Source organism: Dermacentor andersoni, chromosome 8, assembly GCF_023375885.2.
Source record: "Dermacentor andersoni chromosome 8, qqDerAnde1_hic_scaffold, whole genome shotgun sequence".
Classification (NCBI taxonomy): domain Eukaryota; kingdom Metazoa; phylum Arthropoda; class Arachnida; order Ixodida; family Ixodidae; genus Dermacentor; species Dermacentor andersoni.
In genome coordinates, this window is record NC_092821.1 from 122,177,047 (window position 1) to 122,202,517 (window position 25,471).

General features: G+C 50.3%; 1 protein-coding gene and 1 long non-coding RNA gene across 2 annotated transcripts in view; one reads left to right on the forward strand and one right to left on the reverse strand.

The window, feature by feature from the left end:
* LOC126529417 (uncharacterized) overlaps nt 1–17,595 on the reverse strand; it is a 28,109-nt gene extending 10,514 nt beyond the window's left edge. Inside the window, exons 1-9 of the mRNA XM_050177018.3 lie at nt 17,330–17,595; nt 16,947–17,242; nt 10,452–10,804; nt 6,567–6,791; nt 6,106–6,351; nt 5,271–5,441; nt 3,600–3,719; nt 2,705–2,851; nt 722–946 (exon numbers count right to left, since the gene is read on the reverse strand). Of these exons, the coding sequence (XP_050032975.3) occupies nt 722–946; nt 2,705–2,851; nt 3,600–3,719; nt 5,271–5,441; nt 6,106–6,351; nt 6,567–6,791; nt 10,452–10,804; nt 16,947–17,242; nt 17,330–17,595 (2,049 nt within the window). The remainder of the gene's footprint in view (nt 1–721; nt 947–2,704; nt 2,852–3,599; nt 3,720–5,270; nt 5,442–6,105; nt 6,352–6,566; nt 6,792–10,451; nt 10,805–16,946; nt 17,243–17,329) is intronic.
* Nucleotides 1–25,471, forward strand: part of LOC140219863 (uncharacterized) — a 478,555-nt gene that overhangs the window by 113,073 nt on the left and 340,011 nt on the right. The window lies entirely within an intron of this gene.

Below are 25,471 nucleotides of genomic sequence, written 5' to 3' on the forward strand. Positions count from 1 at the left end.
ATACTGCGCATAGCTGTTTGCAACTCGAACACCCGAGCCTTCCTCCACCTCCTGTCGCTGACGTCACGAGTCTAGACAAACAAACACAGGCGATTACTGCAAAACGGACCCAAGAACGGACGCCAGCTCTGCCCATTTGCTGCAAACGGTGGTTCGCGGCGAGTGCATACGAATGCGTAAGGTTCGAATCAAATTCTTGGGTTTAATGGGGCTAATGTAACACACCGGGTATATGAGAGAGACACGTCGCAACGGGGCGGTCTTAGAGCCAGTCTTTGAACGACAGAGAGATGAGCTAGTTGGTAAGGATTCGTAATGCGAATAAGGGGTAAGGCGTGCAGACACGGACACGAGAGGAGAGAGGAGTGTCGTCCACTTCTCTCCTCTTGTGTCCGTGTCTGCACGCCTTACCCCTTCTTAGCCAGTCGCTGACAGAATTACCGTACGTGGTTCCCAAAGCGAGCCTACAGTAACTGTAGTCGCTGATAGCGTCGCTGTATTTGCTCCTCGGCATATACGGGGACTCTGGCCCCGAGTTCGCGACTCCCTGCCACGGCGGCCGCATTCCCGATGGAGGCGGAATGCAAGAAAATGCTCTTGCATTTAGAATCAGGCGTAAGCTAACGGATCGCAGGCGGTCGAGACTAACGCAAAAGGCTCGCCGTGTATATAACTCCAAACGTGGCAGGCGCATATATATACCGGGATGTTGTTGACTTGCCTGCTTTCGGACGGTCACGACTTGCGCGTCTGGTTCCGTGCCGTTGCGGGCGGAGTGCGAGACGGCGTGTCGCCTGGCACCGCCGGCGGCCGCCGAGGTGAGCAAGGGCACGAGAACGAAGGCCAGCGGCAGGAGTATCATGGCGCCCGCGGCCGAGCACAGGATCCAGGGCTGCCAGAGGCGAGTCCTCGCGACGGCCGGTAACGGCGATTCCGCCGGCGGCTCCTGCGAGACGATTCGTCTCCGCGTGTGTTGTGCGCGCGTGCGTTGTATAATACAGAGGTCATGAGCGATCGGGTGGCTAACTACACAGGGTGTCCAACTATCATGCACAAAGATTATTTTTTTAAATACGCAAATACTACGTAACTGAACATAACCGAGGTGACGTTGTCTGCCGTCGCTTGGAGATACTCGGATTATCTTCTTTTTCTTGCATTTCGCCTAATTACATAATTCGTCCTAAATAATTAATCAAGTTCTCGAATGGTATAATTACATGAAAGGTGTCAGTGAGAAAATTGTAGAACAACGCGAAAAACTCCCGCTGCAGCTTTCTGCTGCTCAATACGTGCCACATAAAACTGTTTTTCCGGGCGTGAAAGAAGCCCGCGAATGCACATACAAAATTGCCGCGCGACTGGCCGCTCGAGGCACTTTAATTAGGTGGCATGAAAAAAATAATCTGAGTATTCTGAGACTATCCATAGGGTCGAGAACTTTGTCTGTCTATAGATTTGTATTTTCTTCTGTATAAAAGCTGAAGGGTGCCTATAAACACAGCGGTTAGCAAGTCTGGACGGGCCCTTCATGGCGTGTAGAGACTGAAATACTTATTTGTTAACCGTCTATGCTTCATGAAATTCTTGGGAGGTTTCATTTTTGAATAAATGCACCGAATACTTCATGGAATCGCCGCAGCGAGTGTCTGTGGTGAGCGAATAGACGCAGTCTCTATGCATTTGAACCGCGGTAGATCGAACGCATGTGCTCCAAGACAAGTCAATCAGCTAACAACCCCGCCACTTTCAAATTGTAACTTTCGCGTTGTTTTCTCACTGTGCACACACTTTGTTGATCAACACGTTGTCGAATTCTGAACATGCCGACTGCGTGGTCCTTCTGATTTGTCGCACAAATAACTTGTGGTGTAATCTTAAGGAGCGTCTTAACCGAAAAAAAAATGACGCTAAGGAAAGCACAGAGGACGCGCCTGTGGCCGGAAAGGATGTTCTACATCCGAACCAACGGTCGCGCGATTTGTGCTGTTTGACACTCCCAGGACTATAGGTTTAATACGCGCACAGAAATACCCAAGAAAGTTGACGAGCTTGAATTAAATTGAATTCTGGGGTTTTACGTGCCGAGACCACGATATTATTAACAGGCACGCCGTAGTGGGGGACTCCGGGTTAATTTTGACAACGTGGGGTTCTTCAACGTGCACCCAATGCACTGTACACGGGGGTTATTGCATTTCGCCTTCATTGAAATGCGACCGCGGCGGCTGGGATTTGATCCCGCGACCTCGTGCTTAGCAGCGTAAACGCCAAAGCCGCTAAGAAACCACGGCGGATGGACGGTATAGCTCAACTCCACAGTTAGAACATAGCACTCGTCGGGCGGAGGTTGTAGGTTCAATTCCCACGCGCGGCGAATTGACTTTTCTTCTGCTTTACCTTCACGTTTCTCTAATAACAACCTGCAACATATCGTAGATTTAACCCTTGTTCGTGTTTACTCTGCATTTAATTAAAAACAGCCCGTTCATTTTTTTATAGTCTTTCCTTGGCTTCATCATCCATTCACTTCACACGATTGTTGCTAAAACTCTAGCGCTTCTATGGCCCCGTGTGGCTCCTATAGTAAAGACGTCATTCATAACGCGGTGTCTGTGATGCTAAACGTCTACACGGTTGACGCCGGTTGCAGGAAGCTCCTATCGAAAGAGCATGCGTACGACTCAGCGAGGGATTGACTCACCCGTATCGGCTCAGCCGTGACGGACCGGTCGGGCTGAGGATGAGACCTGAATTCTATTGTGGGGAGTTCTCTGTCTTCAATGTGCGGTGGTGAGGCCTGCAGCTTGGTGGTGCTATCCTCCGTCGGTATCGACGGTGGAATAACAACCTGCGAGAATAAAACGAGGAACCGATATGGCAACGTAGAATCAAGCGATTGACACACGAGGGTGAACAGTGATTTCTCACTCGCTGGCCGAGTTTGTGTACAGACCGAGTTGTGCTGGAACGCGCTGTGGCTTGGTTGGCCACCAACAGCAACGACAACAACAACAATGCCACGCAGTTAAAAAGATAGCAGTATCAACGTCATCATCGTCACCGCAGGCAGTCGCTGTGTAAGAAACTTTGTGGGTAACGCACGTAGATTTTGAGCCTGTTTTAGAAAACAATGCCCTGAAATTGGGGCAGGACACATAATCGTGCAGGTGATGTTCAGACTGCACCTACACGGCACCGTCCCGAACACGAGTTCTTAACATGTTTTCCTTTTTTTTTTTGAAACATGCGTTCAAGCCACGATGTTCCAGAGTTCATAAACCTGCCTGGATGGCCCAAGTCAGGAACTCATAGTCTAATGACACCTTGACTTCCCAACAAAGCATAATGTCGACGAAGCAACAACATGACAACAAAGTGAATTCAATATAATTGTTTCAACTTCTCGTTGAACAGGTACCTGCAACATCATAATCACCATCATCATCATCATCATCATCACCATCGGGACGTTCATCACAATATTTCCTAGTTATCCAACACCGTATTAGCAGGTGCTGTGCTCGATTCTATGTTCGTTCGGTTCGATTAGAGAGACACGCGAAAAAATAGCATCAGTGGCAATAAAGTGCACTCACGCCTACACCGAGATAACTCGAAGACGGCTCCAGTTCGGTTGCCACTGTTGTGGCAGGCTCGGTCTCTGTCGCAAGTCCCGTGTCACGTGCCCCGTAGTCGCCTGACGTCAGTGGGGCCGCCTTTTCGGGAACAGAAAAAAATAAGTGATGGTGGGACGAATTAAGCCGGTCATGACCGCGGGTTCTGCCAACACAGAAACTACAACTCCTCCATTAGTTCTCTTGTAACCAATGGCCTAGCTACGTCAGGTTTCACCCAGTTTAAAGAGAAAGATTTGCCTGGTGATCAACAGGTTTATTTCTACATTCAAATACGTGGGAAACGCAGAAGTGCTCTCATCACACATTGGCTCAGCCGATTCGAATGAAATCTCTCGCATCCGAGAGAGCAAGCTAAAATACATAAGACATACGTAATACGTCGATTTTGTGAGCTTATGGTGCCTCAAAATTTGCAGTTTCAAAAAGTTTGATATCATTGATCATTGTAAGTTGTAAACTTTATGCTCTCGATTTATTATTTTTTTTTGAAGTTTCCCTATCTTGAACAATTTTGGTAAGAAATTGATGGCATGAACCAAAAATCTCCTTGAAACAGCTGGTATATTCGAACATTTTCTTTTAAATGCCAAATCGCTCATCACATTCTATGCAGCATATGCTGAGCAAAACTATTTCTCCGTTCCGATGCATCTATATGAGGACCTGTGGTATTGCTTCCTCTTCACTGCTTGGAATTTATTAAACCCGATAATTCTATGCTATTACGTACCACTGCTGACAGCGCTTTAACACTTGATTGTGATCACAACGCTTCCATTGATTGGAATGCATACGCAGTATGTAGTAAGCATTCTCAATGTTCGAGGTCAGGAAAGAAGCTGTGACGAATGACGGCCTCGAGCATTGGTGTAACATACCCGAAAGATTTTGCTCGCATTACATTTTGGCAGGTGCAACTGGAGACGATATGGCGAATTAAAGTATTCTTGTATTCGAATGCGCTGTGGTTCCGTCTTCAGCGAGAACGCCCTCAAAGTTGGAACGCTCGACCAAATTCCGCCGCATAATCGTCACCATTCTCAATACGACAAAAAAGTTGTGAGTAACGCACGTACAGTCAACCGCAAAAGTTTACGGGACGCAGGATTTGCCAAGGAGCTGAATTCTCTCGAAGCGTGGTCACACAGCCTCGAATTAAATGTTCCAGCATGTAGTAGCCTTCGCCACCTGCACAGTGATTCATTACATACTAAGTGTCCTGCCTTGACAGTGGAGGAATTCACATTTGAAGGGGAAACCGCATCCTCTAAACTTTTGCTGTTGACTGCACATTCTTAGACCTGTTATCGAAGGCAATATACAGTGGAATGAACATTGCAAGTTAGGGATACACTTAGCTTGCTCACTGCACTTTGACGCTCTGCGAGACGTTTGAATTCTACCACACAAGAAAAAAAAAACTAGATGGGATTGGAACCACACTAACTTTTTTTTTCTCGACCTGCCTTTCGCTTTGGAATACAGCAGAAGCTTGCGCGAATTAATCACTCAGGTGTCGAATATTGTCATTCATTCTCACTAAGACATCTGTTAAAAACTTGCGCACTACTTGCGCTTCTTAGTTGAAGCCGCCAGTGTTCTCTATACGTGCGTTCGAGGCACACTTACGTCAGCGGAGGAGCTTTTCCACTGAGGCACCGTGGTCTCCCCTGTCTCGGTCTGCTTCTCCCGTTGCAATTCAGATGGTGGTTCTGAGTGCTCGGCAAGCTCGTCCACCTGACAAAAGTAAAACCGCCGCACCGCGTATCGTCCTAGAATTTTGACTGGTAATTCTATTCTCTACAAGCCTGAGTAATACATAAATAGGCTATGTTTCTGATGTAGCGGCAGTAGAACGTTCACTTCTATGTTGCGTATGTACGTGATCTACGAAAGAAACAAAACCAAAAATAGCGTTTGGAGCTTTACAAATACATCTAAATCCGAACCTCGCAAGATAAGCACGTATGTTGCTGCATAAAATGAAGTGTTACCCATCATACAGGCTGTCCCAGGAAACTTTAGTCAGTGTTTAAAAAATATGCGAATGCCACGTCGTTGGACAGAACCAAGGTGATGTTGTTTTCCATCGCTTGGAGGTACTCAAACTATTTTTTGCATTCCGCCTAATTGCATACTCAGTCTTAATCAATCAACTTCTCAAATATTATAATTAGATTAATAGTATCAATGAGAAAATTGTTGAGCAACGCGAAAAACTCCCTATACAGCTTTCTGTTGCTCAATACTTGCTACATAAAAGTGTTTTTCCGAGCGTGAAAGAAGCCCGCAAATGCACGCAAAATTGCCGCGCGACTCGCCGCTCCAGGAACCTTGCGTGTGTTCGCGGGCTTCTCTACATGCAGTGCCCTGTACTTTACATACAGTTTTTTAACTTTATATGCAAAGCTGTTCGCAAGAAGGCCAAAGGCATATTGGGGGCCGAAGATTATGGTGTCATTACCCGATCGGTGACCGAGTGGTCAGGAATCGCGGCGTCGTCTGGTCGGTAGGCGGAAGGTTCGAGATTAGTGTTGTGATGGGGTGGCCTCATAAGCCACCCCGATTCGGGCTGTTCGCTGGGTGGACTGCGGTACTGCGACCCCGGTTGGTCGCCGTCGAACCCTGGTCCAAAGTTTAGGCTAGGGTTCTTCGTGATCACGGTCACCAATCGCCCGCGCTGCCGGCTCTTGCAGGCGAGAAGGGGCGGCTGCAGACGACGGGAGCAAGACCGTCTGCGGGTGGGTTGGCCACAGTCCACTTTGCTTATCTTTCTTTTTTCGCAACAATCGCAGTTAAGAGCCATAGGCTACATATATGCATGCAGTGCCCGGGACTTTACATGCAGTTGTTTAACTTTATATGCAAAGGTGTTCGCAAGAAGTCCACAGGCATATTGGGGGCCGAAGATTATGGTGTCATTACCCGATCGGTGACCGAGTGGTCAGGAATCACGACGTCGTCTGGTCGGTAGGCGGAAGGTTCGAGATTAGTGTTGTGACGGGGTGGCCTCATAAGCCACACCGATTCGGGCTGTTCGCGGGGTGGACTGCGGTACTGCGACCCCGGTTGGTCGCCGTCGAACCCTGGTCCAAAGTTTAGGCTAGGGTTCTTCGTGGTCACGGTCACCACTCGCCCGCGCTGCCGGCTCTAGCAGGCGAGAAGGGCCGGCTGCAGACGACGGGAGCAAGACCGCCTGCGGGCGGGTTGGCCACAGTCCACTTTATCTTTCTTTTTTGGTTTCGCAACAACAGCGGTTGAGAGCCGTAGGCTACATATATACATGCAGTGCCCTGAACTTAGCATACAACTCTATGCAAGGAAACTCTATATAGAAGACCGTCTGCGGCCGGGTTGGCCACAGTCCACTTTATCTTTCTTTTTTTTTTGTTTCGCAACAACAGCAGTTGAGAGCCGTAGGCTACATATACACATGATGTGCCCTGGACTTAACATACAACTCTATGTAAGGAAACTCTATATAGAAGACCGTCTGCGGGCAGGTGTGGCCCCAGTCCACTTTGCTTATCTTCTTTTAAGGCGAAAGCTTTTACTGGCTCATACTCGCGGCGTCCGACCGTCCGTCCGTCCGTGCCCTGCAACGGTGCCTGCTGTGGCCTCTCCCCCTCACACTCTCCAGCAATCACGTGATGCCACAGCGACGCATAGCAACAGTTGCCTCGCCGCAGCTGTTGCCTCTCCCCCCTTACACTATCTCAGCAATCACGCGATGGCACAGCGGCGCTCGCGGCAACGCTCCTTCGTCAGACGCCTCGTTGCAGCAATCGAGTTAGTGGGATGGCTCCTAAGCGGCACGGTGATGATTCCACGGCAAGCGGTTCGGAGAAGCGCCCCAAGAATGTGGATTCCTTCGATACCAAACGCCAGAAGAAGAATGAGCGAATGCGAATGCGGCAGGCTAACATGTCACCGGGCACCAAGGCCCAGGGAAGCGGAACGGAAAGGATTAAGGCGAAAGCCTTTAATGGCTCATACTCGCGGCGTCTGACTGTCGGCACAGGCTTTCGCCGAACACACTTTAGAATTTGCGAAGTGTCATTCAATTTCGGTTTTTTTTTGTTCCTTTTCGCGGCAAAAACGGTAAAGAGCCGTATGCTACATATACAGGTTGTCTTAGCTAACTTAAGCCAGAGCTTTAAGATATGCAAATGCCACGTAGTTGGACAGAACCGAGGTAATGTAGCGTTTATTTCGGGTATAACTGTACAATTTTAGCACACCATTGGAATCTGATATGCTTAAAAATTCACTCGTGCCTAAGTATAAAGAAATATAACGTGTCATGCTAGCTAATGCTCCCAAGTCCTTTGTTTCAGCGAGAAAATTTTGTTACGACTACATAAAAAGACTAAACTTTAGTTCTAGATTTCTTCACCGTTCGCAATGTCGGGCGTTGTGTTGTTTATTTTCCATTATCATTCTCGTGCCGCAATCGTCACGAATTCACTCTGGCGGGATAACGACATATATCCGTATATGCCGACACCGAAGGCTCACCAGAGGCGCGCCAGTGGTGCTCTGACCGCGGTCTTCTTCGGGAGGCGCTCCTGCGGTGTCGCTGCTGTCGTCTACGCCTGTAGTGCTTGTAGTAGTGGCGTGTGTTAAGCCCGGTGTCTCGGTACTGACCTCTCGTCGATCTCGATCGCCCGAGAGAGTCGTCCAACGAGGCTGCGCGGCTACTTGACGTTCTCGAGGCAACAGCCTTTCCAGGACGCGAGCGACCTTCTCCGCGAACCGTTCCCGGTCGACGCTCGTCGAAGAGGCAGCGCCCGTCGACGCGACGCCTTCGGAGCCGTCTGCTGCGAGGGCGGGAACGACGACGACGACGGACGTCGACGGTTCGGCGCTGGAGACCCGTTCTATAGAAGGCGTCGCGCTGGCCGGTCCGGTGTCCCGGTGACGTCGCCGACTGGCGTCGAAAGCGGGAGACGCGGAGATCGACGCCGTCCCGGAAGCGCCGCTCGTGGCAGCAGATCTGCTGGCGGCTGCGATTAGAACGTCGCGCGTTTGACGGATGTAGAAAAACGGGCGCACCCGGGGTTTCAACGCGTGATCTCGCGCGTGCGGTTCGCGCGGAAGCCGTCGAGGCGACAAATTTGGGGTGACAACAGCGTGGTGAGAAGATGCGTGACCAATGAAAAAGAGCAAAAGAAAACGCGAGAGCGAGCGTTTCTCACCTGACAGCAGTATATAGGGCTACTGTATATGTTACCAAAGGTAGTGGTAACTAGCACATACAGTTGAACGAACACCTTGAAGGGGCGTTGCAGGACGACGAAGGCAGAAGGCAGGAATACACAGGACAGCGCTGATGTTCACACATGACAGCGCTAATCTTCAACCACTACCAACTCGCCCGAATTGGCGATCCTTCTACAGCACATACAGTAACTACAGCAGCACCACAACACGCCACCTAGCGAGCGGAATGGGCGAAATTGGAAGGCCGTATAATCACGACTCACGATGACGCTTCGCGACTCTGAAATTGCGAGGCGAGGCAAGAATCGCGCTCGAACGCGGTACCACGTAAATGACCAAGCCCATGGTTTTGTATTTGACAAACTTGGGCGTTGACCACTCAGATCGGCGCCTGTGCGCGTTTGAAAGGTAGGTTCGTTGCTTTTTTTTTCGTAGCCTCAGCAATTGGTGTCGACTATATACACTGGTCGTCGCACTGTCATACGAGCGGACGCTGCGACTCTTTCATTTTTAATGATCAAAGAAAGAAGCCCGCAACATCCACTGACCAGTGCACGGTGCTGCGAGACATTCCGAAACGCAGTTTGCGAGCGCCCATGCGATCGTGTTGCCTTTCATCGCGTGTTAAAGGCATTAGTGTTCCAGAAGTACAGCAGTGAGGTGTGGTCACACGGCATGTGCAATCATGCACAAGAACATAGTTATGTAAAAAAAAGGAATTTGGGCGAAGCTCCGACTTGGATAGCAAGGTTTAGCGCTTGAACTTATCGGACGGTGTCGTCACCTTTGATTACGACGTCGAACAGTGTTGCCGCCTGGCGGGCGCTGGATGAACCACAGATAGAATGGATCGGGCCGCGCGCGCCGTCTGCAATGACACTACGTGTTTGCATGTGCGTGCGTGTACGGTGTGAATATATTTAATAAAGACCATTTTGTTAACCCTATTCCTAAAGACCATTAATAAAGAGTTTTCGCCTTTCTAATCAGAAATATCTAATTCGACAAATCAAATTGTCGCGACCAACGACTACAGCGAATGCCACGAAATGTGATTGTGTACTCACTTTGCAAGCCAGTCTTCACTGGCCGGGAATAAGCGAACGTAGCTTGCGTTCGCTTGGGCCCAGGCGCACTCGATGGAGTCGGTCTGCTGACCACACGCTTCGCGGGCCTCAGGAGGTTCGTCTGGCTGGCTCTGGAAATGGACGCCGGACGTGACGTCAACGTCTCGTCAGTTTGAGCGGCTGTGGTCCTCTGCTCTCTCTTAGGGATCGCCGTTTGGTCCACGCGGTCCCTCGAGACCGTAGCGCCGTCCCGGCTGTGTTCAATTGAACTCGAACTGATGCTGGTCGATGATGTCGAAGACTCGCTTCCGGAACTGCTACTGTCGTCACTGGCGAAACGTTTCCTGGAGGAGTTGCGTACAGAGTGACTGGCCTGGCGTTCGCGACCGTCAGTTGTGGCACTTTCTCGAGGAATGCGCCTCCTCGGTGTTTTCGGGGTGTTCGACCGGCGCCTCTCGGGGATTCCTACACGTGACGTCAGCTTAGTGGGCCTCGTTCCACCAGCTTGCACGCGTCTTACGTTTTTCTTCAGTTCCAGCTCCGAGGTGCTCGAGCTGCTGGACGAAGAACTGTCGTCCGAAGACCCTTGGTTAGTGGGAATGAAGCTCTTCGTCGACGCAGGTACGGCGAACCTCGACAGTACTCTAGTCTCGGCTCTTCGTTCCTTGCTCCTGGGTGCCCTTTTGTACTTCATCCTGGAGAAGCGGACGCTCTGTGCGGGACGCGCCTGAGAGTCTTCGGTCCTGCTCCCTGCTCTCCGAGGCGACGATAGGATGGACGGAGTCCTGGCCGTGGTCGCTGAAGGGCCCACACCGCTTCTGGTACCAGGAATGGCGGACGTACCCCGCGCTCGCTTCAGGTCGAGTCGAAGCCCTGCGTCACGCCCAGGACTACGGTTGGAGCGATGCACCTCTGCCAGCCGTCTCGGCGATGCGTGCCTGGTCGGGTACCGCCGATCCGCGGGCGACAATGCGGCGATGCGGTCATGTGTTTGGGGAGTGACCTCACGCGTGCGAGGTGTTGCGGCAGGGGATTCGCGCCGTGATCGGATAACCGGAGTTCTCCTTCGTCGAGCCAGCGGTCTTCCGGTGTTTGGGTCAGCGGCTGTGCTTCCGACGCTCCTGGAAGTGCGCCCTGTGGCGTCCGCAGAACGCGACAGGAGCGTCCGCGCGTTCTCCCGGGCATCCGTGTCTCTGCGAATGCTGAAATCAAGGTATTACCGGAGAATGTGATCATTTATTTGTAAACACTACAACCTCCCTCGGTGGTTATTTTTGTGGGGTGGGATCCAACATACCCTGATACGTAAAAATTAAAATTATAGGGCTTCACGTGCCAAAACCACTTTCTGATTATGAGGTACGCCGCAGTGGAGGACCCCGGAAATTTCGACCACCTGGGGTTCTTTAACATGCAAATAAATCTAAGTACCACGGCTGTTTTCGCATTTCACCCCCATCGAAATGCGGCCGCCGTGGCCGGGATTCGATCCTGTGACCTCGTGATCAGCAGCCCTACACCATAACCACTGAGCAACCACGGCGGGTACCCTGATACGTAAGATGTGGCAAAATAAAAAACACTAGAGAAATTCCGAAATTTGTCTGCTTATGCGAAAGCCTCCTTTGCCTCGGCTGTTACTGCGCTTTTTGCTTACTTTCTTTTTCCTAGCTTATGAATTTCTACCCGTCGCTTTTCCGGCGCCACAGAAATGAAATCCGTGTACTGAACGGTGTGAATATGAGTTCCGGTGCCAAAAAATGAAATATGTGCACTGAGCGGTGTGGAGATGAGTTCCGGTGCCAAAAAAAAAATTTAATCTGTGCGCTGAACAGTGTGGAGATGAGTTGCCACGAAGCTGCATCGCCTCTTCAAATCAATCGTATCAAATGAGCCTGAACGCCGTCATAACCGGTTTCACCGTAGCTGTTTCTTGCCTTTCTATTTTTTTTATCTTTTTCCTTTTAGTTACGACCTTGAGGTGGCGACGTCACCCGTTTATTTAATGCCACCAGTCATTTATTTTTATTGCTATACTATTAACACATGTACCAATCTGTTATTATGTTTTGTACTGAGTAGTCCCACAGAAGGCTTCTCTGCACACACATCCATAATGCGGGAAAGTAAGCTTTCAAGGCGGCCTGACGAGTACGGTTTTCTTTCTGATCAATTTCATGTGTTTTTGTTTCAATCGTACCTTATCGCTTTTAATGCTACCAATCACCTATGCTTACACTATTATAGATATTAGATGTCTTAACTTCGCAAATCACGCATTTCTGTTTAGGTACAAGGCATTACACTTTTCGCGTGACAGACAGATATTGCTGGGCCAATCGCCAAAGAACGCCTACGCATTAAAAAACAAACACTCGGAATGCAGGTTTCCATGTCACGAAGTTCTAACATTGCAATACGGGACGGTCAAATTAGCACTGTTGAAACAGAAGTGTAGCACCGTTACCCAACAAAAATATATAAACTATAGCAATGACAACAAGACCCCGCTTTTCGTACATTGCAATCTAGTGCGTTGCAGTACAGTTTAGATACAACAAATACTGTTAAGATAACAAAAGTGGAAACTATAGTATTGAAGAAAGTCATTAATATTGAAGGCGAACAATCGTAGCTGAATTAGCTACAGGCCAAACTAGCTCAGTGAAATGAACTCCATGAATCTTACATTATCTTATTTCCTTTCATTTCAGGCTTGTTGAGCTGGAGTTCTCTGCCGTTCTGCACTCGTACCAACATTCTGCAATTTGGCTATGCCTCACTTGAACTGTGATGTTACTGTTGACAAGAGGACACTTACAATTTTCTGCATGGAGGTAGACCGTATTTAAAAGATGAATACAGAAACAGTTAAAGCAGACATTTAAATGACGTCGCTGGTTGTTTATCACATGATTATCCTGACACTGTGTCTTACGTTGGCTAATTCGGAAGGCTGTTGCGCGTAACTTCCGGACTATATGAATGATGATTGATCGAGTTTTATGCCACAAGGGCTACCCTGATTATAAAGAGCCTGCCAAAGTAGTAACTGCGTATCACAGAAACAAATATGTGACTTGTGGAAAAAGACATCTCCAGCAGTGATCGAAACTAGATGACTTGTACGGTATGATGGCTATCGGGGTTCATGAGCAAATTTTTTTTTATTGTTGCGAAACTGCACAATGGATTACGAAGGACGCCCCTGAAGACAAGCCTGGATTGAATTTGACGACCTGGCTTTTTTTTAAGTGTACCTAAATGAAAATGCACGAGTCTCTTCGCATTACGCATCTATAGAAATACGGCCAGTAAGGGCTGTAATTGAACCCGCAATCTCGTCCTGGGCAGCAGAACGCCATAACCAGTGAGAGGAGGTTTCACGAAAAAATCTGGAGTGGCAACTCCCGCAAATTCTTACCAGCAGAGGTGACGCCAGCGCTTTCCCCGACTTCATCGTTAAAAGCGTGCTGAATTAGGCGAAGAATAGTAGCAGTACATCTTCTCTTGCTCTGTGATAATAAATTCTGGAGTGATTAAAAAATAAAAGCTTGTTGTTTCGGGCTAGAATATTGCCATTGGCTTAGTCGTCATATCGCGATCTCCCATAACAAGTTGTCAAGACATTCAATTTTGATCCTAAAGCTAGTGACAGACAGACACGTTAAGAGTCACCTGCACGGCTGAATTGGCCGTTTCAAAACCGCTGAAAGCAAAAAGAAAACGCTTCCTCTACTCCGCCACATCCCAACGTTAATTGGTTCCCTTAGTAAGATGGCGGCGGCCGGCTTCGATTCCAGGCACGATCTCCACTCCAGAATTATTTTTTAAGCCTCCTTGGATCTCACGGCAGGCGGCGTTTGTGTTAGAGCGAGTCGCCAGAAACTTTCAACGGCGGAAAACTTTACGGAGCCGCTACCAAAAATGAGACCAAAGACCGCTGAGGTTGCGCGGAATGGTTTCACGAGAAAACCCCGGGGCATGGTCACAGACCAACAATTTCGGCTCTCACCGAGCAGGCTCGCCGGCGTTCTCACCTGGCTGACCTCGTCTCAGCGTAGCCCTCGCCTTCCGAGCCGCTGCCGAATTCATCAAAGCTGGGAGAGCTTTCTTCAAGGTGCTTTCTTCGACGATATTGGGGGCGGGGGGGGGGGGGGGGGGGCAAGCGACCTCGGGTGGGATGAGAAGGAAGAAGAGAGGTAGAGACAGGTATTTCATTTCACCTTCATTTTTTTTTAAACTGACAACAACTATAACTTTCGCCACCCGATTCATTACCGATCCTCCAGAGCGGGTTGCACCCTTTCACTAATGCACGAGAACAACAAGGTTGTCCAGACCCACTGACCTCCCCTAAAATTGCTCCCTCTATCGGACATCAGGGGCCAGACCGGCTCGTTATCGTGAGGTAAAGTAATGGGGCAAATGCATTTACAGACAACAAAGTGCGAGATGAACCAACATAAAACAAAAAATCTAACAGCAGAGAGAGACGTTTCTTGGCCAATCCCCCACAGTCACTAGAGGCCACGTTCTTCATATTTCCAACTAGTAAACTGGATTCAGCACTTACAACACCAGACATTTTGTTTATTGGTGCCTGTCAATTAGGCACAAGCCATGGTTCGAATATTAGTGATCCGCACAAGTTCATTGAAGCACCCGGAAGGTTACGCTGTTAGGGTACCGACCATGGGACATTTTATTTTCTTTTAATTTCTTTTTAGTTTTTCAGTTTATTTCATTTTCGTTTATTTAGTTTATGTATAGGCACTCTAGAAATCCGTGTTACCAGTTATATTCCAAATTATACGTTCTGAAGGTCCCCCTTTACCCCTTAGTTTTGGTATGTTGTTGGGTGGCCAGACGAGCATGGTCGTCTGGTTGACCTCCCACGACTGGGAGGTTGCAACCTCGGACGTGGGTTTACCGGACCTCAGTTCGGTACCCCGTGAGCCGTACGTACCGGGCCGGCGCTATCTTTCGAACAGGTCAAGCTGATCAGTTGGAAAATGTCCTCGTTCCAAGTTGGCACCGATGTGTTCCAAGTCGAGAGACACCCTGATCTGCCCGTTCTCCTTACGCGCGACGACGACACCACTGGCCCAATCAGTCGGTTTTTAGGCGCGTCGCAGAATCCCTGCCGTGTCAAGGCGGTCAAACTCCACTCTAAGTACGAGGAATACACGTCTCGCTGGCTGGACTACTGATTGGGCGCTCTCATGTTATGCCGTCTTGCATGGATGTTTTACGCATTCAATACCACTGAACGCCTCGAGACATTCCCAGACAACTGTTTCTTTCAACGCTGGTTGTGTAGGGTCTTGCAATGCACTGTTGATGATGCCGAGCTCTTCACAAGCGCAAAGCCCCATTGCTGCACCTTTGCGTTTCCTGATGACGAAGGATTTGATCAGCGCTTCGCACTCGTTTCACACAGTGCGAACTGTTACAGTGCCCAAGTGTTCAAGGGCCGTATACCACTGCATCTTCTCAGAACGGCGTTACTCCAGCTGACACTGGCAGCTATTTTAGGTACCGACGACTCAGTGAAGAATGTGTCCGAGTGGGCCGTGCGGTCTCTACAATAATCGCCGAGCAGGAACAGCGTTCGTCATAAACCCCAATAAAAGCTCCGCTTCGACTGCTTCGACCCGCATGAGGAATCGGCTTACGTGTATAGCCGCCAACACCATCTCCACAGATGTGCTGGTTGAATGGCTCTGTTCTATGCATAAATACGGAACGAGACAGCAAACGCTGTCGAAACGTTGTCACTGCAGCAAATACGCGCCTTTACGCCCATAATTTCCTTCATAAAGTAAAAAGCTTCCCAAAGGATTCGGCTACTTGCTTAGGCCTGCTTCACACAGCCGCGATTTGCCCCTTCCCTTCCCCGCCGCGAGAGAGAGAGAGAGAGAAAGAAGTACGTTAGGAGAGAGCGTTCCCTTGTAGGCACTGAGTTGTGCTTCCTGCGGGGAAGTAGAAATAGGGCCTCCTCTCATCTGTGCAACGTCACTTTCTCTCTCGGCAGTTTCTGCTTAAAATAAAGCGGGAGGCTGGCGACGTTCCGAGCATCGGCCAACATGGCCGGCGTCCCGTTTTTGACAGATCAACCGATGGACACCGGCGGCCGTGATTGTGACAGCTACGGGGCAAACCAGGGCAGTATATACAGACCGTGTACTTTGTTGGTGAATGTCGATGCATTCTGCACAAGTGTTATATTTCTTCTTCTTTTTCTTCCCTCGCTTATTATAGCGACAACAATTATATGGATGCTCGACGTGCATTCTCGCCGTCGCCGTTGGCGTTGTAGTGATGTCCCGCCATTGACGACGACGCATGCGCGCACCGCCCGCGATGGAATATAGACGGCATCCCGAGACGCAAAAAGCGTAACCTGGCTGCAAAAAAAAAAAAAATAACAATAATGACGACTCCACTGATGGCATTTGAATTATGCGCGCAGAGGAAGGAGCATTGGCAGCTGCACGCACGTCACAACCGGGGTGAAGTTTGAAGCAAAAAAAATTACGCAGTCCTTTCTTCGGACGCTGACCACAGTCAAAAGAGTTTTTTTTTTTTTTTTCCTTTTTAGTCTCATCTCGTGCAATGTCGAAGTGCGGCACCTGCCACACCGCCGGCACGCGCGCTCCTCACGTGGCGCACTGCAGCGCTCCGAGACGCCATCGGCGAAGCACTATATAAACCTTGCAATTGCGTTCAATGCTTCGCCTATAGGGCGACACACTCAATTTAACTATGCAAACGAAGAGAAAAGGAACCTAAGAAGGAACGCCCACGATAAGCACTTTTAATTTGCCGCGTTATTTTTTTAATGTTTTTTTTACGTCGTCACTCCACCTCTTCCTTTTCCTCGGCATCCGAACCGGCTGGCTGTCACTGGTGTTGTCGGCACGAGACGGTGCAAACGGGCGCCTGGCGTTACCGAGGCGTCAAAGTCTCGGCCTTCCGCGGTAGCCGAGCCCCGACCTTCCGTCGCTCTCACCGACAAACTGGTCGTCGACGTGGACGACGTCCGGTTGATCCTTGTCCGTGAAGACGCCGGAGAGACCGTACGCGTCTATGATGTTCTTGGGATAGTCGGGCACTTGCGCGTCGGCGCTCAGAAGGCGGCCATCGCGCAGGGCCGGGCGACGGCTGCCGCCACCGGCGACGGTGCCGCCCGCGTACCGGGCCTTGTACGCGTCCTGAAACGAGCTCGGGAATACGAGCCTCGTCAGTGCCCTGAACGCGCGGACAAAGTTGGGCAGCTGGGACATCGAGTTGATGCGGTACGTTTCCCTGGCGATGACGATGCAGTACACCCGGCACACGTCATCGATCACGCCCTCGCTCACCAGCTCGGCAACCTGCTGTTGGCTTTCTCACTCGACCTCCGGGTCGGCCGGTTCCCCGACTGGAACGCCGTCAACCAGTGGGGGACGACGATGCGGCGGCTCGACCCGGCGGTGCTCGACGGGCGACGGCGGTGACCCGAATCTGGACCCCGCCGTCTCCGAGACTGACGCGCTCGGTCCTCCGGCGTTGCTCTCCGCGGCAGTTGACTTACGCCGAGTGGACCCGTCGTCGCCGGAGATCTCCTCGTGTCCTTCCTCCTCGCTGCGTTCGTTTGAGCCTTTTTTCTTTTCGTCCATGGCGTGCTAGCTTGCCTGGACCTGGACGTGGAGCTTGAAATCAAGCATGCGGATCTCAAGAGTCTTTTGAGGTCATCGGTGCGCATTCTTGAGATTCACCGCCTGGGGCACTCCCGATGTATCAAGTTAATATTTGCTTCTTCGACATTACCAGCGTGTGTCAAAGTGGGCTACGTTATACACCGAGTACGACCATTCGTTCCGAGGCCTATTCAGTGCCGGAAATGTCACAAGATAGGACAGTTGAGCGCTGTTTTTAGAAACAAAGCCACCTGCTCGCGTTGCGGCGAAGAGCATGATACCACCGACTGTGAGGCGTCCTCATTTAAATGTCCCAACTGCACTGGCTCTCACGAAGCGACTCGAAGGAAGGCCTGAAGATGAAACAAGAGGTTTGTATTCTTCGAAAAATGGCAAGAGACCAATTTTCACGTAAAGAGGCTGCTGAATCTGTTCGTCAATGTGACCAACGCTCGCGACAGAAGCATCACAAAACCATTTCAGGAGAAATACCTAGCGTGGCACAGGTACCACGACCACCTTTGTCTGTGCGTGCATCGAGGACGGTAACGGAGTCTACTGATAAATCAAGGTCGACAAGAGCACGCGGCAAACATTCACCTCCACCGGCTGATACAGACACGGAATGGCCTTTGCTGACCTCTAGGCCCACGGCCATGCCAGCGGGCACTAGCGGTCCTCTGCGCCATGAAGCCAAGAATTATAGGGCCAATGAAACCGGTGACACTACGGGCAAGCAAGGAGATGAACACAATGAGAAGGAGAGTGTACAAAAAATGCTGAAGCACCTAGTAGAATCAATGCGCGTGATTCTCGGTGGTCTCGAGACTCCGGCCGCTAAAAATGCCCTACAAGTGCTCGCCGTGCTAGAGCCACTTATCGCAGCTCTTTATATGCTATAAAGATTTTGTTTGGCGCTTGTGCTGTTCACGCAGGGGAGGCCCACACCAGCTTCGTCCTAACGCCTCTATATATTAAGTTCACTCAAATTGGTGACTGCAGACTTGATGCGAAACCTGATTGTTGCTTCATGGATGACATTTGTGAATGTTTATCATCAGAGTGTTGAACTTGCTTTCACCTTTGCGCATTCCTCTTGCTATGTCATCATCCCTCATCACATCTTTATGTCCCCGTTCCCCCTCCCCCTGTGCAGAGTAGCAGGCTAGAGCACCTTAGCTCAGGCCGACCTCTCTGCCTTCTTTCAATTAAATTATCTCTTGCATTTCTGAAGCAGTTTGTCGGTGAGCTCTTGCTGCTTCTGTTGACTGCGGATAAGCTTGTCTATGAGGTTGTGCTGGCCTTGCAATTGGCTGTGCTGATTCTGCAGTTTGCTCTGCTGGTTCTGCCGTTTGTTTTCTAGGAGCCGTATGACTGTGGCTTCGGCCGATGCATCCAAGCTGCTCGTACCACCCAAGTCACTCGAGCCGCTTACCGCGTCGGCGTAGCTCGAGCGCTTGACTGAGCGGAAGCAAGAGCGGGAACGTGAGCGCGAAGCACTTCGCAGTATTGGCTTGGAGCTGCTGCGCCTGGGGAAGCTGCTCGATCTGACAATGCTCGAGCTGGTGGCCGAAGTGCCCAGCTCCGGGAACTCTTCAGTGCTGTAGCTCCAGCGGTTGTCTCTTTCTTGTAGTCTGTTAAGGCGCTGTTGCCGTATTTTGTAGGGTGGAGGGCTTGGCTGCAGTCTCTTCTTGAACTCTGTACTTGCAGTTTCGTGCGCTTCTGCGCACAGCTTGCAGGTCGGTTTGCAGTCATGGTCTTGTGATTGATTGTCCAGCCTTACCGCATTTGTAGCAAATATCTGGACAAAAAATCTGGATTCGGACAGACGTCTTGGCGGTGTCACGTGTTGCCACAGGTGCGGCAGTACAGCAGCGACTTGCGATATGGTCTGCAGCGGAAGTCTACGCTCTGGAAGATGATGTAGTAAGGAACGTTCGGTCCTTCGAAGAATACGACTGCCGCAGTCGATTGACCCATCATTCGGGCGTGAAGAACGGTGTATCGTGCCGGTGCTCGGATTCCTGCCATTCCTCGGATTCCTAGGTTCTGCGGTGCTTGTTCCTGGTATAAGGGCATTGATGACGCCTCGGTAGATGTGGTCAGGCGTTCGTATGCTGCCTTTGACGTGGTGGTAAGTGTCTCCGAGCTGTATTCTGTTGATGCTGACCAGCATCTTGGCGTCTTCCTTGTCGGCCGTGCTTGCGATGATTAAATTTTCGATTCTCTGTACTTGTACGCGTACTTAGTCATTGAAGTCCTGCTGCGATAGTCCACTCGCTCTACCGATGGCGTGCATGTCTGCGACAGTATTCCGTTTGGCGAGGTCGAGACCTGCTTGCGGGCGGTGGACGATCTTAACCTCGTCAAGTGGCACGGATGGCATCCTGGGTCTGCGTTGTTGCTGTGAAGGTGCTGGATTGGGCGTTTGCTCATCGGTTGGTTTTCTTGCCGGCGTCTTTGAATTCGAGGTGTCCTTCTTGGTTTTCTTGTTTCTTGTGATCCAAGTGCTTTCCGCTTCGATTGTTCCGCCGCTTTCTGCGTCCTAGTTTCAGGTGCCTCACCCGGTGTTTGCTTCCGTCCGGTCTGTTTTCATTGCATTTGCTTCATCTTCTTTCTGGTTGTTCGACATTTCACTTGCAGCAGCTGCCTCTCGGCTCATCGTAGGGGCTCTACGCCGCGGCGTGGGCGAGCGCTCGTGTGCTCGTGCTCGTGCGCGAGGGTGTTTCTGCCGATGAGATTGCGAGAGCTGGTTCTGGCGTTAGGCTTAGCCGGGCGGGCGGGCGGTCGTCAGGAATAACGCTCGATATCTTGAGATAAGGTGCACTCACCCGAAAGTTGCTAGTGCCCGCCGGTTTCTCTCGTCTCGCCGGTTGAACCGGTGCAAAACTTTCGTTCGTCACTGGCCTTGTTTGCGGGTGAGAAGCACGAGAAGCGGGAGCCCATGTGAGACATGTCTGTACTTCACCAAAACCTAGTTTCAAACGCCATGGAATGCTGCTAGTATGTTTTGAACACGTAAAATTGTTCGAGTGACAGCAGTCACTTATGCGTTATCATAATCGAAAATGAGTGGCTGCTTTTCTTCTCACACATGCAATTGTTAATCGTTTTTACAACAAGCAAAATGTTCTTGCGGCTTAGGGTGCCGTTCACGGCTGGGAATCCATCCATCTCTGCAACGTCAGGTTGTAGGAAATGATGGAAAAGGGTTTACTGGCTTAGTTACACGGCTCCAGTACGGAAGCCCACTTCATGCAAGAGCAAGTTAAACGTCCAAGTTCACATCAGGACCTTCTGTCCTCACTCTCGAAAAGTCTCCGCTTTTAATCCCGTCATGTTTCCTAGACGATTCGACTAGGGAATCTGAAGACTTTCCAGCCGCAAAGCACACTCCTCGACTTTGTGGCGATACCATGCCCATGCTCGCAATAACCCGCAGTAACTCCGCCACCGAAGAGATCTTTTGCTATATGTGGTAAGAAAGCAACCTGCACCTCTCAAGTCGTCGACGTCGTTCCCCTCCTTTTCATCCTTCGTTCAGGCTGCCAGGTAAAGGACGAGGTGATAGCCTTTTGTGGGACCCGTCAAGAGTGGGTGTCGACGCTGCGCTGACGTCTGGTTAGGCGCTGATGCATGGGTGATGGTTTGACTCGTAGTAAACGTCTAATTAACTGTGACTCCGAAATCGTCGTCGTTGTTCCCCTCCTTCTCATACTTGGCTCAGCATGCCAGATAAAGGGCGGGGTTATGGTCCTTTTGTGGGACCCGTCAGGTGTGGCTGCGTTGACGTCTGGATAGGCAATGATGGATTGCGAGTGGTTTGGCTCGTGGCAAACGTCCAATTAACGACTTTGTGGTGTTGAAACTTAAATATATGTCATATTTCACGCCCCCCCCCCCCCCTACTCCTAAGGTGGAGAATTAGAGTCCCGGTCCAGGCAACCACACAGACTCAGGCAGTGTCACGTTGCATGGTGACGTAGGTAAAGATGATCCCGGAAGCAGCGCCATTTCACCATGTGATGTGCGTGAAGAGCTCGGGTCAATACCAGATGCCCCGACGTGGCGTAACGAAAATGAATTGTCCACACGTGAGGTAACGAGTAGAAATTTTATTCACATTGTGTGTCTCAGAGTTTCGCCCTAGACGATGGAATAACATCGGAAACATCACACATCAGCTCAGACTAACCATTTGTTCCTTCAGATTTCAATGCAGAAAGATAAAAGCAGCCCTGACGTACCAACATCGTTCGTTGTTCTAAGCTGCTTATTTGACAGTAGTGTTTCTGTGGCATCTGTACAGGGCCCTGACATATCCCTGTGCCTCAAAGTGAACTCTGTGACAAGGGCACCATGCAGTACAGTAAAGGTGAACAGGTTCTCCCCAAAGGCATTCTGTGGCTACGAATCTCTTCACCTGGAGAGGAAAATGGTTAAGTCCTCAAGGACCTGAGTGGAGTCTCAGCGGCCCGCATTCCCATTTTTCTTGGAATGCAATCTCAGGTGCGGTCCGTTTCTGCCTTGTATACATATCTGTCGTTCGTCTTGCAGTTTTGGTCGGGCCTTGTCCTTAGGAAATGTTCAGAAAGGTTGCCAGGATGACTGCTTGGTGATGTTTAAATACAATGTATTTAGAAGTTTACAAAATCTGACATTGCATGAGGCTGGTGTGGAAACTTCAAGATACTGTAAAAGCCCGTCACACTTCCGAATTGAATCTACGCGTAATGCAGATGAAGACTCCTCGGGCAAGACATCACCGTTGGAAGCTGCCTGCTCCTTTTCCTCATGAAGATGAAGCATGGCCCTACGTTTCCTGCTCTCGGCACCCTCTTCAGTGTGCACCGCTAACCACTTCTTCCCGTGTGCTTTATGGTGTACTTTCTTGCTATATGCAAAACACGAGGTTGGCTTGTCCGGTTTCCGCAAATCGTACAAGAAACAATGCCCCTCTCATTTAGGGTAAAGTACCCCACATGCAGGGTAATTATAGATTGCACGCAGGTGACCATAGAAATGCCACCTGAAGTCGGCGACCAAGTGAACTGCTGGAGCAGTCACAAGAGCAACTTTACACTTCAGTTTCTTTCTGGCATAGCACCCTGTGGCTTCACTTCAATCGTCATAGAGGTGTTAGGTGGTCGTGCAAGTGATGCATATATTACGGTAAACTCTGGCCTGCTTGACCTTCTAGAAGAAGACGACTTGTTTATGGCTGGCAAAGGCTACCCCACATTCGCTCCAACCTTGATTCTCGCCAGGTTAGCCTAGAAATGCTCCCTTTCGCCCGCACAAACGAGCAATTCACTGCTTCGGAAGTGGCGTACACACATAAAGTAGCTTCTCACCGAATTCACGTTGAACGATGTATTCAAAGAATCAAGGTCTTTAAACATCCTCTCTGGAAGGCTACCACAAGAGCTTAGAAGGTGTACTGACAAGATTGTATCCGTCTGTTGCCTACTTACGGACATGCAGAAGCCAATACTCAAAGGTCAAGAATGACTGAATAGACAGTTTCATGGCGGTCCTACAACCAGCCATGTTCAGCACTTTTCATGCGATTTTAAATTTCAGAGGCTGCTAAATAGTTTGCTTGTTTAAAGATGAGCTTAGAACCATTTGTCCTGGGCATTTATCTTTTTCATTGGATCATCATTTCTACGTTCCGCAGTAACAGAAAAATTGCATATGTGCAGGTATGATCTCTGTTGTTAAATATTCGTGCTTTTCATGAGTGCCACTTGCCGAACCGGATGAATCGGACACAACTGTTGCGGACCAACCTATCCACCGGTGACTCAGCGTTCTGCTGCTCAAAGCAAGGTCGAGGGTTCGAGCTGCACGTACTATGGCGCTAATTGGACCGGTCAGGATCACGGAGATGATCGTCGGCCCGGGTCTCACTTGGTAGTCAAAATTATGCCGCAGTTCTACTGAACATGCTAACAGAGCTCTTGCGTCACTTTGTGATGTTAAACAGGTTCACACTGGTGAACCAACCGTCGCTGACAATCTCTCTAAATACACTCAGGCTTCATAATTTTCCGCGCTACCTACTCCGGCAGCGTCGTGTACCGACGATAGTACCATGATACTAGTCTGTAAATGCGCTTACGTAAAAAGAACTAAAAAATCTCAGTGCCATTCTACTCTGTCAAGGAGAACCAGCACTGCTGTGTATGTGCGCCCTTTAGTGGCGAACTGCACCTCCGCCGCGGGTCGGCTCGGCATTGCACTATCTCCGGGACCGGCCCACGTAAGGCGCGTGCTTAACGCATGCTTCACCTCCGCCGGGGGTCGGGCCTGTATTTCACATCTTTGGGATCGACTCCCGTATTGGGAATAATTAACGCCTCCTTCAACTCCGCCGCGGGTCGGCCCGGCATTGCACTATCTCCCGGATCGGCCCACGTATGGGGAGTGATTAACGCCTGTTTCACCTCCGCCGTGGGTCGGCCCGGCATTGCACCAGCTTCGGGTCGGCCCACGTATGGGGAGTGATTACCACCTGCTTCACCTCAGCCACGGGTCGCGCCGTTATTGCACCATATTCGGTATCGGCCTACGTATGGGGAGCGCTTTACGCCTGCTTCACCTCAGCCGCGGGTCGGCCCGGCATTGCACTATCTTCGGAATCGGCCCACGTATGAGAAGTGCTTAACGCCCGCTTCACCTCCGCCGCGGTAGGGCCGGTATTTGACTTTCTTCGGAATCGGCCCATGTATGGGGAGTGCTTAACGCCTGTTTCACCTCCGCCGTGGGTCGGCCCGGCATTGCACCAGCTTCGGGTCGGCCCACGTATGGGGAGTGATTACCACCTGCTTCACCTCAGCCACGGGTCGCGCCGTTATTGCACCATATTCGGTATCGGCCTACGTATGGGGAGCGCTTTACGTCTGCTTCACCTCAGCCGCGGGTCGGCCCGGCATTGCACTATCTTCGGAATCGGCCCACGTATGAGAAGTGCTTAACGCCCGCTTCACCTCCGCCGCGGTAGGGCCGGTATTTGACTTTCTTCGGAATCGGCCCATGTATGGGGAGTGCTTAACGCCTGTTTCACCTCCGCCGTGGGTCGGCCCGGCATTGCACCAGCTTCGGGTCGGCCCACGTATGGGGAGTGATTACCACCTGCTTCACCTCAGCCACGGGTCGCGCCGTTATTGCACCATATTCGGTATCGGCCTACGTATGGGGAGCGCTTTACGTCTGCTTCACCTCAGCCGCGGGTCGGCCCGGCATTGCACTATCTTCGGAATCGGCCCACGTATGAGAAGTGCTTAACGCCCGCTTCACCTCCGCCGCGGTAGGGCCGGTATTTGACTTTCTTCGGAATCGGCCCATGTATGGGGAGTGCTTAACGCCTACTTCACCTCCGCCGCGGGTCAAGCCGGCATTCCACTATTTTCGGGGTCGGCCCACGTATGGAAACTTTTTTGCTTACCACAACGATACGAAAATTTCCTTGGACGGTCAAGGTATACAGCTTCACTGTCAAAGAAAGAACGAACGAAGGAAAGGAAGAAAGAAAAGGAAAAAGAATCGTGGGCTCACCTCCGGTAATTCCAAGCACTTTCGTTGTTTTTTTTTCTCTAGCACAATACATTTAAGGGACTCAAATGCTGTGAGTTATACGTGAGTTATACCTTCGATGCGGGTTATTCAGAAATCTAGTAGTAAAGTGAAACAACTAACAAATACTACGACACTAAGAACAGCAACTATTTCTGAATAATCTTTCATTTCAATGCTTCCAATCAAACTAAAATCTTCCATCTTGATTACATCCTTGCTCAGACAACACGAGATATCTACAGAACCTTCCTATACTGCTGAAAGTTGTTTCGTG